This window comes from Pongo pygmaeus, chromosome 17 (genome assembly GCF_028885625.2).
Source record: "Pongo pygmaeus isolate AG05252 chromosome 17, NHGRI_mPonPyg2-v2.0_pri, whole genome shotgun sequence".
Taxonomy (NCBI): Eukaryota; Metazoa; Chordata; class Mammalia; order Primates; family Hominidae; genus Pongo; species Pongo pygmaeus.
In genome coordinates this window covers 95,015,538-95,033,284 of record NC_072390.2, presented here as the reverse complement: position 1 = coordinate 95,033,284, position 17,747 = coordinate 95,015,538, and the positions used below count along the sequence as shown (strand labels likewise).

The following is a 17,747-nucleotide window of genomic DNA, read 5'->3' as shown; positions in this document are numbered from 1 at the left end:
GCATAGCGCAGAACATTTCATAAACGTTGATCACAGTCCCACAGATGACTTCCTGGCTCTTTTGTGCAGAACACACACTACACTCAGGGGCTGCCAGCATGGAGGCGCCGTCCTGGGCCAGCCTTCTGGAGGCCGCCATCGCCGCGGGCAGGGTCGGGGACCCGCCAGGCAGCAGAGTTTGGGAGCTGTTCCAGTCAGGGCTGCGAGGACACGGCTGGTGCTGATAGAGGCTGGAGCCGAGGACAGGACAGGGCTCTTGGAGTCCCTGCAGTGGGGTCCCCGCCGCTGCATGGGGGTGGGCCAACAGTGAGGCAGGCGGGAGAAAAGTCCCATTTTAAGCTATCAACGTGGATGTGCTGGTGCTGAGACCCACCTCCAACACCTGACGGAGAAGGTGTGCAGCACGGCTGTGCAGAGATGCGGCTGGGGGTGCTGGCCCACTGCCCCTGTGGGCGATCCCAGAGCCTGGGGCAATCCCGCTACTCCTCCAGGAACCGGGGACCCCTTGCTCTTCTGAGTTGGGGAGAACCTGCTGCACCTCCCCTGCATGGTCTGTTCACTCACCTTCCCTCGGAGAAGGGTTTGGGTCCTCCTTGTTATAAAAGCCTTTTAGGACACACAGAGCGGGGGCAGAAACACATCAACCTGCCGACAATAGCAGAGACCACACGGTCAGAACAGGCGCAACACCCGGGGCCACGCTGGTCTTGAATGCTGCATGCGGCCCGGCCCCTCCTGTCACCAGGCCCCGCGCAGCCAGCTACCACGCCACCCTCCTCCCGTCCTCTTCACCCCTAGGCCAGACCCAGCAGCAGGGGGTCCCCGTTCTTGCTGCCCCTGCAGCACCATCTGTATTTCCACACTGTGTTTAAGGAGGCCTTGCAGAACCTCATTAACACCCCTATGAAGCCAGAGGGGACTCGGCCAAGAGCAGAACAAAGGGCCACCTTGGTCCCAGCAGGACCCACCACACGCAGAATCGCCCTCAGGGAGAAACCACTGGGAAGGGGGAAGGTCTCCCAGCCTTTCCCAGAGGTCTCCACACAGCATCAAGGCCTCGTTCAGCAGCCCCTGCACCCCATCCCCCAAGCACATTACTCCTTGCACGTTTTGTGCTCCTCCCTATAAACTGTAGAATCTTCTGCTTTCTTTGGGTATCAACTTGTGCATCTATTTTTGTTTTCTGTCCAATTCATCTTACATTCTTGCTCGTGGTGAAATCGGGCCTGAGGTGGGTCCAGTTCACCTCCTGCTTCTCTGGACAGGAGGAACTCCCTGACCGGCGTCTGGTCATCCTGCAGCCTCCTCAGACTGCAGACCCCGGAGAACCCACAGGCAGGTTGGGTGGTAAAGCTGCCTCTTCACTCGGTGCTGCAAATAACCTAGTTAGTACAGGAAACAGTCACCCGGGGCTGGCGTGCTGCTGGGTAACGGTGCCTTTCCTCTGCCACCATGTCGCCGTATCTTGACGACAGCACCAGGACCCCGGGGTCCTCTACCCACTGAGGATGCCTCCCTCCCCAGCCAACCTCCATCAAAAACCCCACAGGAAAGGTCCCACACCCAGCGGAGACAGCCTGATCCTGGAGGTCCCGCGAGAGCCACATCCCGTGGACGGAGAGTTCTCATACCCGCTGCCTCCCGAGCTGTGGTCAAGGGAGGGTGCCGTCGGAATGCAGGAGTGTGTGTTTTTGGAAAAGGGCCGTGGCCTCGAGGTGCAGCCTCCCACTCGCCACACTGCGGGACTGATGCTGGGAGGAGGAGGGGAGGTGAGCCGAGGGGACCTGAGCCAAGGCTGCTGGCCGGGAGAGGTCCTGGCGGTGGCCACAGCCCAGCACCTACCTGCAGCTCTGGGGCCTCCGCATCCCAAACAAAAGGGAAGGATGAAAATAATGCAAGAGAGTAATTCTTCACCTTAACCGTTTTAAAATACCAGCTATAAGCCTGGTTCTTATGCTCAGAGGCGAAACCCTGAGATCATCACACTCGCAGTTCTGCGGTTTCCATTTCTGCTGTTCCACACAGTTACGTCCGTGGGAATTTTTTTCGTTTCTGTTTCACAGCTAAGGAGCTGGATCCCAGCGAGGGAGGAGGCGAGTGCTCACCGCTGCCACACACCCACGAGAAGAGAACTTACAAAAAGGATTTTTATTAAAGAGAAATCTGTTTGGTGGGTCAGATATGAAACAGATTTACAGAAACTTTACATCAGGTGTGTCTCCAAGACATAAAAGGCCGCCCAGGAAAAGCAACGCCCCCTTGCCAGGATGCCAGTGGGAGGACGGGAGGATGGCAGCCCAGGCCACGTGGCGTGGACCCTGCGTAGGAGGCTGCAGGAAGCTCCAAGCTGCCCGAGAGTCACGGCATTCCCCGGAAACGGGTTGCCTAGGAGGGAGCAGCAGGCGGCGGGGGTTCCAGGCACGTCTGTGCTGGGCTCAGCGTGGCGTGCACCCACGCTGTCCTGCTTAAACTCCTAGTCCATGTCTCATGGGACCCCCAAAGCCGTCCCCTAAGGAATGTGCTCTGGTACACAAGGGGAAAACACACCAACCCGCCCGACCGAGACAGCAGGCGCACCAGCCTGGGCCACGTGAGCCTCTGCTGAGCTCTTTGGCACAGCACACCTGGCCTTTAACACCTGTCACTTACAAAAGTAGACATTCCTGTAGTAAAACTTATTAAAAACACCTATTTCTGCAAAATAATGTGTTTCTGTATGTGGAGCTCTGCAAATATACATGTCCTTTGGGAAGAAAGCAGCGTGGACCGAGACTGAGGGCTGGTCCGGGGACGTCCGAGTGCTGCTGGAGGCCGGACAGGCTTCAGTCCCCGCCCGCCGCCTGCGCTCACATGAGGTCGTTGAGCTCCGCCTCCAGCGCCTTGGCCATCTCGTCGGCCTCGGAGCTGCTGCCCTCGTCCTCGTTGCTGGACTCCCTGCTGGACTCGCTGGCGGCGTCCTCTTCATTCAGCTTCCTCTTGTGGCCTCTGCAGAGAAGCAAACATGGTGTGAGACGCTTGTGGCAAACGCAAAACGCCGGGTCACCGCCTGGTCTGCATTTGGAAAGCGGCTTCCGTGGTTTTAACACAAGACACAGCACAATTCTCTGGTCAAGGACGCACACAGGCCACCGACCCAGGGCCACGTCACACGTGTATGGACAGCAGAGCCCCAGCGCAGGAGAAGAGGCCCCGGCCCTGTTACACACGAGGACACCACTGACAAAGCGCTTGTTCACCTGCTACAAACGCATGTTCCAGCCGCTCATAAGCACCTGTGATGCCAGAAGACCTCAGAACAGGAAAGCAGGACAGGAAAGTAAGATCATCTGTCAGAGTAACTGTTAGTGTTATGTGAACAAGCACCTCCCAGCTCATCAAGTGGGCCACGGTCTGGAAATTCTCATTTCCTCAGGCCACTGCTAAAATAACTCTAATAAACACAGAGAACACCAGCCCTCTGCATAACCAGCTAGTAGGCTTTTCTTACGAGCTACTGCAGGTGCACCTGGTTCCTGTGATGTCAGCCAACTTGAATGGGGCACACCCATGAGATCCCCAGAGCCCTGAAATTCCAACCGCCTGACGTCCTGCCAGACACCCTCCCTCCTGGTGCCGTGCTGGGACGTCCCACTGCACCAAGGAACCTCAGCTACCACCTTAGAGATGGAAGCCTGGTTAAGTGTGCACAGCCTGTTTTGATTTTACCCTGATTAGGGGCAACTGGGCCATAGTAGCCTTCAGTTACAATCCCGAAAAGTCACTGAGAGAAACTAGTGACAGTCACCATATGTTAGTACCCTAAAAATATTTCCTTAGCTAACGTAGATACAATGTAGCTAACATACACACCTATGTGACACATTATGTGTGATACAGCTGCACACACACATAGCAGGCATATAACACACATGCATTCAAGGCTAACACACAAACTATAGCACAGTAATAAGTGTGATGCAGCTGCACGCATGTAACACACATGCACTCGAGGCTAACATACACAAACTATAGCGCAGAAATAACTTGAAACCATTCTTGCTGGTATTAGAAGAATCACAGTTCATTTATAAGAGACAAAAGGAATAAAATCAGCCGATCAGATGGAACCAACAGAAGACAAGAGAACCCCGTGGGCTGGCACACAACAGCTGATCAGTCACGACAAGCTCGTTCAGAGAACCCAACTGTTCGTGGTCCAGGAAATACCACATGAGAGAAACACAAGGGCCCCAGAACTCCAAGTCCTGTCCAGGTGGCAGGCACTGGGCTGTAGGATGACAGCCCCTCCCCCGCTCCCTCCTTCCCTCCTGGACCTGCCTCTGCGCCCAGCCCCTCCCTCCCCAGCGTGTCCTCTGCGCCCAGCCCCCCCGCCCCAGCGTGTCCTCTGCGCCCAGCCCCCCCCTCCCCAGCGTGTCCTCTGTGCCCAGCCCCTCCCTCCTGGACCTGCCTCTGTGCCCAGCCCCTCCCTCCCCAGCGTGTCCTCTGAGTCCAGCCCCTCCCTCCCTCACCTGCCCTCTGCATCCAGCCCCTCCCTCCCTCACCTGCCCTCTGCGTCCAGCCCCTCCCTCCCTCACCTGCCCTCTGCGTCCAGCCCCTCCCTCCCTCACCTGCCCTCTGCGTCCAGCCCCTCCCTCCCCAGCGTGTCCTCTGCGCCCAGCCCCCCCCTCCCCAGCGTGTCCTCTGCGCCCAGCCCCTCCCTCCTGGACCTGCCTCTGTGCCCAGCCCCCCCCTCCCCAGCGTGTCCTCTGCGCCCAGCCCCTCCCTCCTGGACCTGCCTCTGTGCCCAGCCCCCCCCTCCCCAGCGTGTCCTCTGCGCCCAGCCCCTCCCTCCTGGACCTGCCTCTGTGCCCAGACCCTCCCTCCCCAGCGTGTCCTCTGCGTCCAGCCCCTCCCTCCCTCACCTGCCCTCTGCATCCAGCCCCTCCCTCCCTCACCTGCCCTCTGCGTCCAGCCCCTCCCTCCCTCACCTGCCCTCTGCGTCCAGCCCCTCCCTCCCTCCCCAGCGTGTCCTCTGTGCCCAGCCCCTCCCTCCCCAGCGTGTCCTCTGTGCCCAGCCCCTCTCTCCCCAGCGTGTCCTCTGCGCCCAGCCCCTCCCTCCCCAGCGTGTCCTCTGTGCCCAGCCCCTCCCTCCTGGACCTGCCTCTGTGCCCAGCCCCTCCCTCCCCAGCCTGTCCTCTGCGCCCAGCCCCTCCCTCCCTCACCTGCCGTCTGTGCCCAGCCCCTCCCTCCCCAGCCTGTCCTCTGTGCCCAGCCCCTCCCTCCCCAGCGTGTCCTCTGCGCCCAGCCCCTCCCTCCCCAGCGTGTCCTCTGCGCCCAGCCCCTCCCTCCCTCACCTGCCGTCTGTGCCCAGCCCCTCCCTCCCCAGCGTGTCCTCTGTGCCCAGCCCCTCCCTCCCCAGCGTGTCCTCTGCGCCCAGCCCCTCCCTCCCCAGCCTGCCTCTGAGTCCAGCCCGCCATGTAAGATGGGAACTGCCATCTTTCATCACATACTGGGACCCCTGGATCCATGAGATCCTTTCTTAAAAAGCAATGCATCCCATCATTTAAAAGCGGAGTAGGCAGGGTGCGGCGGCTCACACCTGTAATACCAGCACTTTGGGAGGCCAAGTCAGGCGGATCACCTGAGGTCAGGAGTTCAAGACCAGCCTGACCAACATGGTGAAACCCCGTCTCCACAAAAAAAAAAAAAAAAAAAAAGCAAAAAATTAGTCAGGTGTGGTGGCGGGCACCTGTAGTCCCAGCTACTCAGGAGGCCAGGGCACGAGAACTGTTTGAACCCAGGAGGCGGAAGTTGCAGCGAGCTGAGATCACGCCACTGCACTCCAGCCTGGGTGACAGAGCGAGAGACTATCTCGGGGGGAAAAAAAAAAAAAAAAGATGCGGAGTGGCGGGAACTGCACGCCCTGACACCTGCCGTCCAAGTTTTAAACGAATTTATCATTTTTATGTCAACTGGAATGAATATTTTCTACTGAGAAATAAAGCCTTACTTTTAATTGCTATATGAGAGTGAGGGGTTACAAATTAGCTGGGAGTGTCGGTGCATGCCTGGAGGCCCAGCTATTTGGGAGGATGAGGAAAAAGGATCCTCTGAGCCCAGAAAGTGGAGGCTGCAGTGAGCTTGGGCCATGACCACAACACTGCACCCCAGCCTGGGTGACAGAGCAAGACCCTGTCTTAAAAGAAAAAAATCTCTGCGCACCTTTTCTGTGTACCTGTTTCCCCTCTGCATGCCTCGTCTGCAGACCTTGTGCCTGTGCCTGTGTTGGGCTGGGCACCACCTGCTTCCCCTCCGTGCCTCGTCTGCAGACCTTGTGCCTGTGCCTGTGTTGGGCTGGGCACCGCCTGCTTCCCCTCCGTGCCTCATCTGCAGATCTTGTGCCTGTGCCTGTGTTGGGCTGGGCACCTCCCGCTGTTTGCTTTGAGGACGCCAGGTGTATCATACACGAGTTTCCTTTATTTCCAGTCTCTGCTGACACCAACGATGCTGTCAGGGCCACGAGTCTGGCCTCCGGTTGCTACAGCAACAAGCTTTTGGCAATTAACAAATTCATCAGTCATTTCTCTTCCTCCCTCATACACGCTGATAGCTGTTCCGGGAAAACCCGGCTCCTGTCCTCCCATTAGGCTTCCTCCACCTCACTCCATTTTGAGAACTTGAAACAAAACAAGATAGAGACTGTTCTTGTAAACGTTAAGGTGCCGCAGCGAGGGGTGCCCCGAACCCCCGGAAGAGCTCAACCCACTGGCAGGTGGACGGGACAGAAGACCCTTGCGAACAGAGGCGGCGTTTCAGGCCCCCAGAGCAGTGCATGGCGCTGACCTTCGGGAGGGGGCAGTCATGACTGTGAACAGGAAAGCTGAAGTGCCATCTCAGGTCGAGCTTGGGCCTGGATCTCGTGTGCACGGGGCCTCGGGAGTGTGTGGCGCGACCCTAACAGTCTGGCGACCCAGCTCCCTGCCTGTGTGCTGACGCCTTGTTCAAGGGAGCCCTGGCCCCTCCTAGTGAGGCCAGACTCGGGGGTGCTGGCAGGTGTGGTCGACTCCCTCACAGCAATGCTGGGTTGGACGTACCAGGGGCACTGAGCAGAGCAGGGGCAGGGGCCCCAACCGAAAGTGAAGATGGGGCAGACATGAGCCAGGCGGGACCCTGGGGCGAGCAGGGAGAGGAGGGGGAGGGCGAGAGGTACAAGAACCAGTTCCAACAATTCCTTTCTTTCTAAAATCAAGCAGGGGAAGCCATCCGAGGCAGACAGAGTTCTAACGGCAGCAAGAGGATGGCAAAGAATGGGAAACACCAGCTGTGACTCTCTGTTTGAGGTTTAGAAATACATTCCCCTCACAAGGCTGACAAAAACACCCAGTGTGCTGTTGACAGCACGACACCTTCAGAAACGCCAGCGTGCCTTGGCAGGGTGCCACAGGACCTGAACCGAGCCCATGGAAGGGACCACCTCAGCTCCTGCTGGAGAGCCCTGAGCACATGCACCAACACGGCTCACACACAGACACGGCAAACACAGACACGGCTCACACACAGACACGGCAAACACAGACACGGCTCACACACAGACACGGCAAACACAGACACGGCTCACACACAGACACGGCAAACACAGACACGGCTCACACACAGACACGGCAAACACACAGACACGGCAAACACAGACACAGCTCACACACAGACATGGCAAACACAGACACGGCTCACACACAGACACGGCACGCGCACAGACACGGCACGCACACAGACACGGCACGCGCACAGACACGGCAAACACACAGACACGGCACGCACACAGACACGGCTCGCACACAGACACGGCACGCGCACAGACACGGCACGCGCACAGACACGGCACGCGCACAGACACGGCTCGCGCACAGACACGGCACGCGCACAGACACGGCAAACAGGCACGCACACAGACACGGCACGCGCACAGACACGGCACGCAAACAGACACGGCACGCGCACAGACACGGCTCGCGCACAGACACGGCACGCGCACAGACACGGCACGCGCACAGACACGACTCGCGCACAGACACGGCACGCGCACAGACACGGCACGCGCACAGACACGGCTCACGCACAGACACGGCACGCGCACAGACACGGCACGCGCACAGACATGGCTCACACACAGACACGGCAAACACACAGACATGGCAAACACCGACACGGCTCGCGCACAGACACGGCTCAACACACAGAGACGGCAAACACCGACACGGCTCGCGCACAGACACGGCTCAACACACAGACACGGCAAACACCGACACGGCTCGTGCACAGACACGGCTCCTAGGCAGACACGGCACGCGCACAGTCACGGTTCACGCAGACGTGGCTCATGCATAGACAAGATAATGATGACTCTAAAGACCTCTGATCATAATTCTGTCGCTGTTGTGTGAGACGAAGTGGCCGCAAGCACTCACGGCACTCGCTGGGAACAGTTTCTTGTGCATCCACAGCTGGGGATGCTGTGGTTTGAGGCTGTACTAAAGGCTTCTTCCTTCGATTTTCACAAGAAACCTGCGGGCAGGCGCCACCATTCCCATCTCACAACAGGGGCCTGGACCCCACGATGCTGGTAAGAATGCGAGAAACATCTTCCACGCACTTCGGAAAAACGTGGCCGACTGGGAGACAGGGCCAGGGCTTACATGAGGCTGAGTGTCTGGGACCAGGTCAATGGCTTCCACCCTGAGGGGTCACAGAGCCCGGGCTGGAGCGCCCCTCCCTCCATAGGTCACCCCAGGCCCTGCGCGGTCCCTCCTGGTGCTGAGAATGCCGCACCCTCGGCCTCGATCCGTAATGAAGTACAGGGAGCGCTTCACTAAGGTGGCACAAAACCTTTGCTCTTAGTTAAACCATGTTTGGAGTGTGGCATTTAAAAATACTAGACGAATGGACTTTAGTCACTAAAAATTACCTCAAACGTTAGACACAGCTGCAAGCTATAGTTAGTAAATGTCCGTAACTGATACCAGCTTCACTTCCTCAGCATAACGTGCAATATTTGTATTTTGTTTATACAACCAGCTGCACAGCTCCATAGAGAAATATTAACAGATTTAATTTGGGGAAAATTTAAAGCTTTAACGTTTATCTCAAATTCAACATGGAGTAAGTAAGGCAAGAATACAAACAGAATAATATATATGTATACCCCACCCCCATATTTCAGTTTTCCAAACACACTGGGCTGTCACAGTGCACATGATTTGGCACCAGAAAGATATCCGTCAGTGCGACAAACGCACGCACAAATGTGTCACACCAGCATCTAATCCAAAGGGGATGGAACAATCCACAGGCACAGCATTCCCGTGGCCACTGCCAGCATGGCTGCGGGAAGAAAAGGGAAGACCAGTGCTGCTCACCGTGACGCCGCCACGTCACTAAAAACCTGCGCTGGCGTGGCCAGGTCTGCACGCACCGGGACACCTGTGGGAGGCGCTGCGCACAGCGGATTATTTCCCCAGTGCACCCTGGAGTGGAACGTGGCGTGAGGGCGATGTGGGGCTGCCCAAAGCAGGTGAAGCCGCACACACGTCTGGGGGGCTCCGCGGGGACCTGCAGGGAACCCGCCAGATGACGTCAGCGGGACCCAACAGTCCAACCACCTACAACACAGGGCTGGGCTCTGTCAAGGAAAGCAGGCGGCAAGAGCTGGTCTGCTGCTGAGAGTGGGCCTGGACCCAGGGACAGCCAGCAGTGCCCTCCCTCCGCGGTGTCTGCACCTGAGTCCCAGTCCCCGCAGCGCCCCAGCGGGGATGCCACAGCTCTGGGTGTGAACATCGTCATGCTCTCCTCAGCAATCTCACGGCATTAGAACGAACCTGTGTGTGTTACAGGTGGAAGAGGGGCAGGCGCCCTTCGCAGCAGGGAGCTGGCTGGGCGATCACCACACCTGACCCTCCCCTCTGAGAGCCTGCTGCCGGGCCGGGGCTCTTTAAAGTGGGACGTTCAGTGAGCTATTTTAGGGTAAGAATTGCTGCTTCGTGTATTGGTATGAAAGGACTGGAAAAAAATTAATGTCTCTCACTTAAAATTGGGCAATCATTAAAAAACACTATTTGATTCAGCAGCTTTGTACCCAAATTCGAAACTGCAGGCACCGGAGTGGCCGGCAGCACACGGTCAAGGCACGCGACCAGGAGCCTTCAGCCCGGTGCGCCAAAGACCACTTCAACACCCCTAGGCACAGCGGGCACGGTGTTCACGCCTGCAGGCCCAGCACTTTGGAAGGCTGAGGCGGGAGGATCGCTGGAGTTTGAGGCCAGGCTGGTCTCACTGGGCAACACAGGGAGTCCCCATCTCTACAAAAAATTTTTAAAAACATTAGCCAGGCATGGTGGTGCGCACCTGTGGTCCTAGCTACTTGGAAGGTTGAGGTGGGAGGATCCCTTCAGCCCAGGAGTTCAAGGTTCCAGTGAGCCATGATGGTGCCACTACACTCCAGCCCAGGCAACAGAGTGAGACCTTGTCTCTTAAGCCCCTAAGTACGGGGTGGGCAAGGCAGGGCCTCCTGACCTGTTCACAGTGACAGCGGTTGTCAAAAGGCTCTCACTTTTCCAAGAGACGCAGTTTGTGTAGCTATGAAAACACGAAAAAGCAAACCTTCACAAACCAAAACTCCGCACGCTGTGTGCAGGGAGAACGAACACAACCTCCACCTCCGACACCCTTGAATGGCAAACCCTGAAGAGGCCACAGGGTCAGAACACACACGGGAGGGACGCGGGGACAGAACACGCACGGGAGGGACGCGGGGTCAGAACACGCACGGGAGGGACGTGGGGAGAGAACACGCACGGGAGGGATGCGGGGAGAGAACACGCACGGGAGGGACGCGGGGAGAGAACACGCACGGGAGGCACGCGGGGAGAGAACACGCACGGGAGGGACACGGGGTCAGAACACGCATGGGAGGGACGCAGGGACAAAACACACATGGGAGGGATGAACGATCCCAGTCACAACACGTACGTGTGCTGACCACTCATATTCCCCACAAAAATTATCCATGCCACACTCATTACAACTGCTTTGGAAAAGCCTGAAACTCACATGAACTTACGTGTCGTGGGGACACCTCCTAATCCCAGTAGCACCTTCTGATTCCCCATCCCACTCTCAGGACCCACAAGTCTTTCCCATGGAGTGGCCTGGTACCCCTGCTGAGAGCCAGCTGGCCACGGACACGGGGCCATGCCGGGACGGACACTTCTGCTCCACGGCCCAGGACGCTGTCATCATGCCAGCCTCCATTACTCTGAAGCAGGATGTGCGTCCTCTGGCCTGCTCTTCCTCAAGACCCTCCAGGGTCTCCTGCGTTCCCATAAGAGCTTCAGGACTGGTCTGTGGCCCTCCAGGGGCAGCGTCTCCCACGTCGCCCCCCATGACTGAGCAGTGGGGGAACCTCCACAGTCTCGCCATGTCCGCCTCTCCCTTTGCTTGTCAGTTTCTGCCTCTGGTGAGTTGGTTCTCACTTCCGGTGCACATGTGCTAGCAACTGTCACTCTTCCCGATGGATCCAGCTCTTAGCATCGTAATTCCATCCGTTATCATGATCAAGCATCCTTCTTTACCTGTAGAAGCATTCTTTGTTTAAATTCAGTCTTCTCTGATATTGGCAGAACACTCCAGCTTTCCTACGGTGACAGCCTCTGACCCAGTTGTTCATCCACTCGTCGTTGAAGCTCTGAATCCCCTCGCGTTCACACCCGCCACTCTGCTTTCTGTTTCTCATGCCTCATGTAGTTTTAGTTCCTGTCTTCCCTTTTCTGTTTTCTTTTGCATTAAGTGAATATTGTCTAATGTAACATTTTGGTTCCTTTTGTGAACTCCAAGTATCGTGCCAGGTCTCAGTTAACTTAAAAAGTTTATTTTGCCAAGGTTGGGGGCACCCGCCTGTGACACGGCCTCAGGAGGGCCTGACGTGCCTGAGGTGGTCGGGGCACAGCTCGGTTTTATGCATTTTAGGGAGACATGAGACATGAAAGAACATATGTAAGATGAACACTGGTTCACTCTGGAAAGGTGGGACATCTGGAATCGGGGAGGGACCTCCAGGACACAGGTAGACAAGAGACAAACGGCGGCATCCTTCTGAGTTTCTGATCAGCCTCTCCAAAGGAGGCCATCAGATCTGCATCTCTCAGTGAGCGGAGGGTGGCTTTGGATAGAACGGGAGGCAGGCTGGCCCTGAGCAGTTCCCAGTGTGACTTTTCCCTTCAGTTTCATGATGGTGGGGCCCAAGGTTTATCTTCCTTTCACACTTTTATGATCTGTTTCACGACGTATTTTGAGTTATTTCCTTAGCGTCTGCTCTTGGGTTTAGCATACATATATCTCACTCGATCAGAATCAATTTTGGACTCATGCTAGCCTAATTCCAATTCGATACGGAGACATGGCTGCTGCACAGCTCAGCCCCTCCTCACTTTGTGCTTCACTGTACAATACCACATCCGTGCACGCCATGAACCCAACAATGCATTGTTGTAATTATTTACAGCAGGAGGGGGAGCAGGTGCACACTCGGACTCCTCACTTTGTGCTTCACTGTTTTTTTTTTGTTTTTTTGGAGATGGAGTCTCGCTCTGTTGCCCAGGGTGGAGTGTAGTGGCATGATCTCGGCTCACTGCAACCTCTGCCTCCTGGGTTCAAGCAATTCTCCTGCCTCAGCCTCCTGAGTAGCTGGGACTACAGGCACATGCTGCCATGCCCAGCTAATTTTTTGTATTTTAGTAGAGACGGGGTTTCACCATGTTGCCCAGGCTGTTCTCGAACTCCTGAACTCAGGCAATCCACCCGCCTCAGCCTCCCAGAGTGCTAGGATGACAAGCGTGAGCCACCGCACCCGACCTTGCTTCACTGTACAATACCACATCCATGCATGCTACAAACTCAACAATGCATCGTTGTAATTATTTACAGCAGGAGGGGGAGCAGGTGCACACTCGGAGCGTGGTGAGACCAACCTTCTTGTTCAGCACTCCTGGGTCTCTTCAGCTCTTACTGTAAATTCCAGTCACCATCTGCTGTCATTTCATCCCAGGCCCCTCCTCGGTGTGGCTACTGGCAAATGATACATCTCCACATGGTATGGGCTCAACAATACAATTAGGTACAAAGAGTTGTTTTATTTCATTTTGTGACAGGGTCTCGCTCTGTGGCCCAGGCTGGAGTGCAGTGGCATGATCTTGGCTCACTGCAACCTCCACTGTCTGGGTTCTAGTGATTCTTGTGCCTCAGCCTCCTGAGTAGCTGAAATTACAGGCATGCCCACCACGCCCAGCTAATTTTTGTATTTTCAGTAGAGACAGGGTTTCACCATGTTGGCCAGATTGGTCTTGAATTCCTGACCTCAAGTGATCTGCCCACCTCGGCATCCTAAAGTGCTAGGATTACAGGCTTGAGTCACAGCCACCCCATGACCGGGCATAGAGTCTTATACTATAAAACTATACTGCTTTTTTAAATCAAGAGAAGAAAGGAGAAGCAACACGCTACCTTACAGAGTTACATAATCTGCATTCCTCATGCTCGCTTGTTTGTGTGGATTCAGATTTTCATCTAAGTCACCTGCTCTCAGCCTGAAGAGCTTCCTTTAGAACTTCTTGTAAGGTGCGTCTGCTAGTGAATTCCCACTTTGTCTGGGAAAACCCTTTGTTTTTGAAAGGTTGTTTTGCTGGATACAGGGGCCTGGGTGTGGTGGTGCCATCTCTGAGGAGAAGCGGCTGTGGCGTGATGCGCTCTCCCACCCTCAGGCCTCTCTCCCATGGACGCCTCACGCCTCCTCTGCTGCCCTCAGGCCTCTCTCCCGTGGACGCCTCACGCCTCCTCTGCTGCCCTCAGGCCTCTCTCCCACCACGCCTCATGCTTCCTCTGGGCCCCCAGCCCTGCTCCCGGCATTTCCTCTTCCACTGGGATGTGCCCAGGTAAAGGATCTTTGTGTTCATCCTACTTGGAGTTTGTTGTGCTTCTGGGACGTATAAATTAATGTTTTCCATTAAATTTGGGGAGTTTTCAGTCATTATGTCTTTGAATAGTTTTTCTGCTCCTCTCTCTCCTAAAGATTATCTTTCTTAGTTAATTATCCAAGATTAAAAACAACTTTGATGTGTGAGTGTTTCTGGTGGAGCACTATTCCCTGTTGTCTAAGAGTGGGAACTCACGCAACCCTCCCAAACGGACAAGAGGAGGTGAACACACACCCCTGTGGAGAAGAGCTGAGTGTTGGGATCCGGGTACTCGTGTCAGGAAACTAAGCCTTTAAAACGTGGTGCTGTTTTCCTTTCCTGTTTATCACTGCACCAGATGGGACAGGAAACGGCGCCAGGACTAAAATCTCCAAGTACTTAGGGAGCCATCGTCAGCTGTTGTCTCTGTCAACAGATCATGGGAACGACCAGCTCATCTTCTTGCCACTAACATAACAGCTCCCACCAATGCTGTGCTATGTTTCTTGGCAGTTAACTCAATGTCGTTTTCACTTCTCCACGAACTCTAGGAATGATCTGAATAAAGAGGCTATGGTATATTTTAAAGTTGCCTTTGTGAGTGATGATTCACCTCCGGCCACCAAAAGCATAAAAGGATAGGCTCAGGGACAGATCAACCGCACGGGGGACCTCACCCAACCACGGGCTCAGGGGCAGATCACCTGTGCAGGAGACCTCGCCTCACCTGGGTGCCTGTTCTTTTCAGTACCTGGAACTGGTGGTGGGACGACGTGTCTGTGAGATCCTTAAACATTCTGAAGATGTCTTGTTTGGTTTTTTATTTTGAGGATTTATTTTAAGGAGTGAAAGTGCCCAGCAGGCGGCTGCATATGGAGCAGGCATCTGATGTTTGTTGACTTGAGAGAAGAATGAATCACTCTTGGTAGACAAGTAAAAAACACAACCTTCCCCCTTCTGCTAAAACTCATTTTCAAGTTCAACTGACATTAAGATTCTGTGGAACAGCTTGGCCATGCGAAATTAGCAAGACATACCACCAGCCAGAGCACTGATGGGAAAGAGCAGAGTTACCTCCGGCTTTTGTACGAAATGCGTCGCCACGCATGGGAAAGAATCATGATGAAACCTACATGTTCGACATGCAAAAATAAAAAAACCACATTTACTTCGTTACAAGGAAAAATTTCATGTGAAAAATTTCAAAATATTTACATCTCATTGAATACCCCATAAACAGGAATGAAATAAAACTGGAAGTCCCTGGTCTTTAAGGAAGGAGTGAGGTCCCCAAAGTCCAAGAGTCACAAAAACCCAGCTGACAGGAAGCTGAACAGACCCCACCGCCCCACCCAGGAAGACGAACAGACCCCACCGCCCCACCCAGGAAGCTGAACACACCCCACCGCCCCACCCTTTTGAGGGGCACACACGGCCCCCAGCAGTCAGGCTGCTATCGCAGCCCCACGCCCACAGCCATCTGCAAACGGCAGGCGTGGCGCAGGCAGGGAGCAAGCGCCGAGTCCCACCCGTCCCAGCAGCGGGTACCAGAGTCCCACCCATCCCAGCGGCAGGGATGAGAGTCCCACCCGTCCCTGCGGCGGGTATGAAGGCTGCGCAGCAGAACCTGAACAGACTCCCAGGACACTTTATTCTCCTGATCTCAAATTCTGAAATCACCCAAGCCCACCGAGTCTGTAAGACACAGAGTGAAACGGTGATTACAGCACCTATCTGGTCCCTGCCCGAGGAGCCAGAATGGAGAGGCAGAGCCGCAACCGCCTCCTGAGCTGGGAAGGCAGCATGGAAGCTGCGCCAGAGGAGAGGGGTTTTCTAATCGTGCTCGCGCGGTTTCACCAGGGAGGGTCAGTTCTGTGCTTGCGTGGTTCTCTAATCGTGCTTGCGTGGTTTCACCAGTGAGGTTCAATTCTGCCGTGGGCAGGTCATTTAGCAAAAAAAAAAAACACCAAAAACCCAGGGGTGCTAACTCCAGTCCTGGCCCCCAAGTCTTCTGCAGCTCTGGGTCCCAACCCGCTGAGCGCCATATCCAGTTCCCCACAGGGGGAGACACGGACGCAGCACGTATCCTGGATGATGTGGCTGGCCGCCAGCAACACCCTGACTGGTCTTAGTGGAAAAACACTTTGGGTTTCTTCTTTTAATTAGAAAAAAAACTATCAGGTTAAAACCACCTATGTTCATACCCAAAGCACGCTGCAGATCCACAGATACTAACATGGCCACGGCACACAGACTCCTTGGAGCCGGCTCAGCTCAGCCCCGGCCCAGATGGTCTTCAGGGGAGGGCAGTGGAACCCTCCCAGAGGCCCCCAGTGCACCGCCTTACCCAGGCCTGACCCCAGAGCTTCACAACAGACCCAGTGGGTCTACATTGAAAAGTGAAGGAAGGTACAGCCAGGCAAAACCACCCCGTAATTCATGTGGGAAAAACCAAGGCTTGTTATCACCCAATACTGAATTTCAAAATCTCTCCTAAAACAATTTCACATCATTTCAGCACAGCTGGAAAATGCTGCTTTCTACGTGGTAAACACAGAGTGGGCTGCCAGGAGAGAAGCTGCGCTCATTTCCCTGCTAAACCACAGAGCTGCAAATCAAGTGATTTTCTGTAAGTAATTCCTGCAAACGGAACAATGACTATCTTGCCTTGTCTGCATTTGTTGCTGGAATTTCTGGCCCAATTTTGTAACTGGATTGCCTGAATGAGTTACACTCTTTTCTTGAAATGTTGTTTATTCACCTACAGGAGAGCCTAAGAGTAAGACCAGACGTGGGGAGAAAGAAAGCAGTCTGCACTGTCTGCTTCACCACAGACACCAGACGTGCACCTGGAGCGCCCCCTGCTCACCTGCTGAAGCTGGGAGCAGCTCCTCCGAGGCTGGCGCTGGTCCTACCTCATTTCACAGGTGAGGAAACCAGGATGCAGAGGTCAAAACACTGGCCCACGGCCCCGCAGCAGCCGTAAGAAGGCTCTGGAGACCAAGTTCTCAGGGCAAATCCTCAGGACATGCGTCTGTACTGAGGATGTCGGCAGGACCTGGGGGGCCACATCCTGTCTAACGGGTGGGCAAGACAAAGCCTCCGAGGTTACCTCGGATGGCCTCGGAGCAGCCCCGGAGCTAAAGATGAGAACTGTGCTTCTAAATCCTCAAGGAGATGGTGCCACCTGGGGATTACGCATCCCGCCGACTGTGGACGTGTGGACTGGACAAAGACACTTTCTCAGGAAGTTTCTGGGAGATGTACTCCACCAAAATGCAGAGACAGAGAACACCGCAGAGAGTGGGGAAGGCAACTCCCGGGGGCGGCGAGCAGGGTGGGTGGCGGGAGGCGGGGACCTGGCGGGGAGGCTGGGGGAGTGGAGCGGAGAAGCAGCCAGGGATTCAAAAACAGGCAAAAAGGAAGAAAGCTAACAAAAGTGAGGTAATTATCAAATACAGGTAAAACAGATGTTTAAGAAAGGGAACAGCATCACCGTGTCCTATTCTATTTGGCAAATGCAATTTACGGTCATAGGAAACACGGCGTCATTCCACACCTCCAAATCCTGGCATGTTGATATTGGTAGGGCAGAGGCAAGAAGAGACGCAGTCTGTATGTTGAACACTAAGAATCAACAGACGGCACCCAAAATGCCTAAGGGCACGGCAGGTCTCCGCCACTACCCAGAACCGGGCAGCGAGGTGGGTGCCTTTCACGCAAGGACGTGCGCGGGGGACACGGGACGGGGACCTCTCCACACCAGGG

General features: G+C 55.3%; 1 protein-coding gene across 5 annotated transcripts in view; it reads right to left on the bottom strand.

Annotated features, from left to right (window-relative positions):
- Positions 1-2,133: 2,133 nt before the first annotated feature.
- Positions 2,134-17,747, bottom strand: part of CTDP1 (CTD phosphatase subunit 1) — a 75,425-nt gene continuing 59,811 nt past the window's right edge. For all 5 annotated transcript variants that reach the window (XM_054460863.2, XM_063653882.1, XM_054460865.2 and 2 more), the window contains one exon: positions 2,134-2,985. In XM_054460863.2, the coding sequence (XP_054316838.1) occupies positions 2,847-2,985 (139 nt within the window). In that variant the 3' untranslated portion in view covers positions 2,134-2,846. The remainder of the gene's footprint in view (positions 2,986-17,747) is intronic.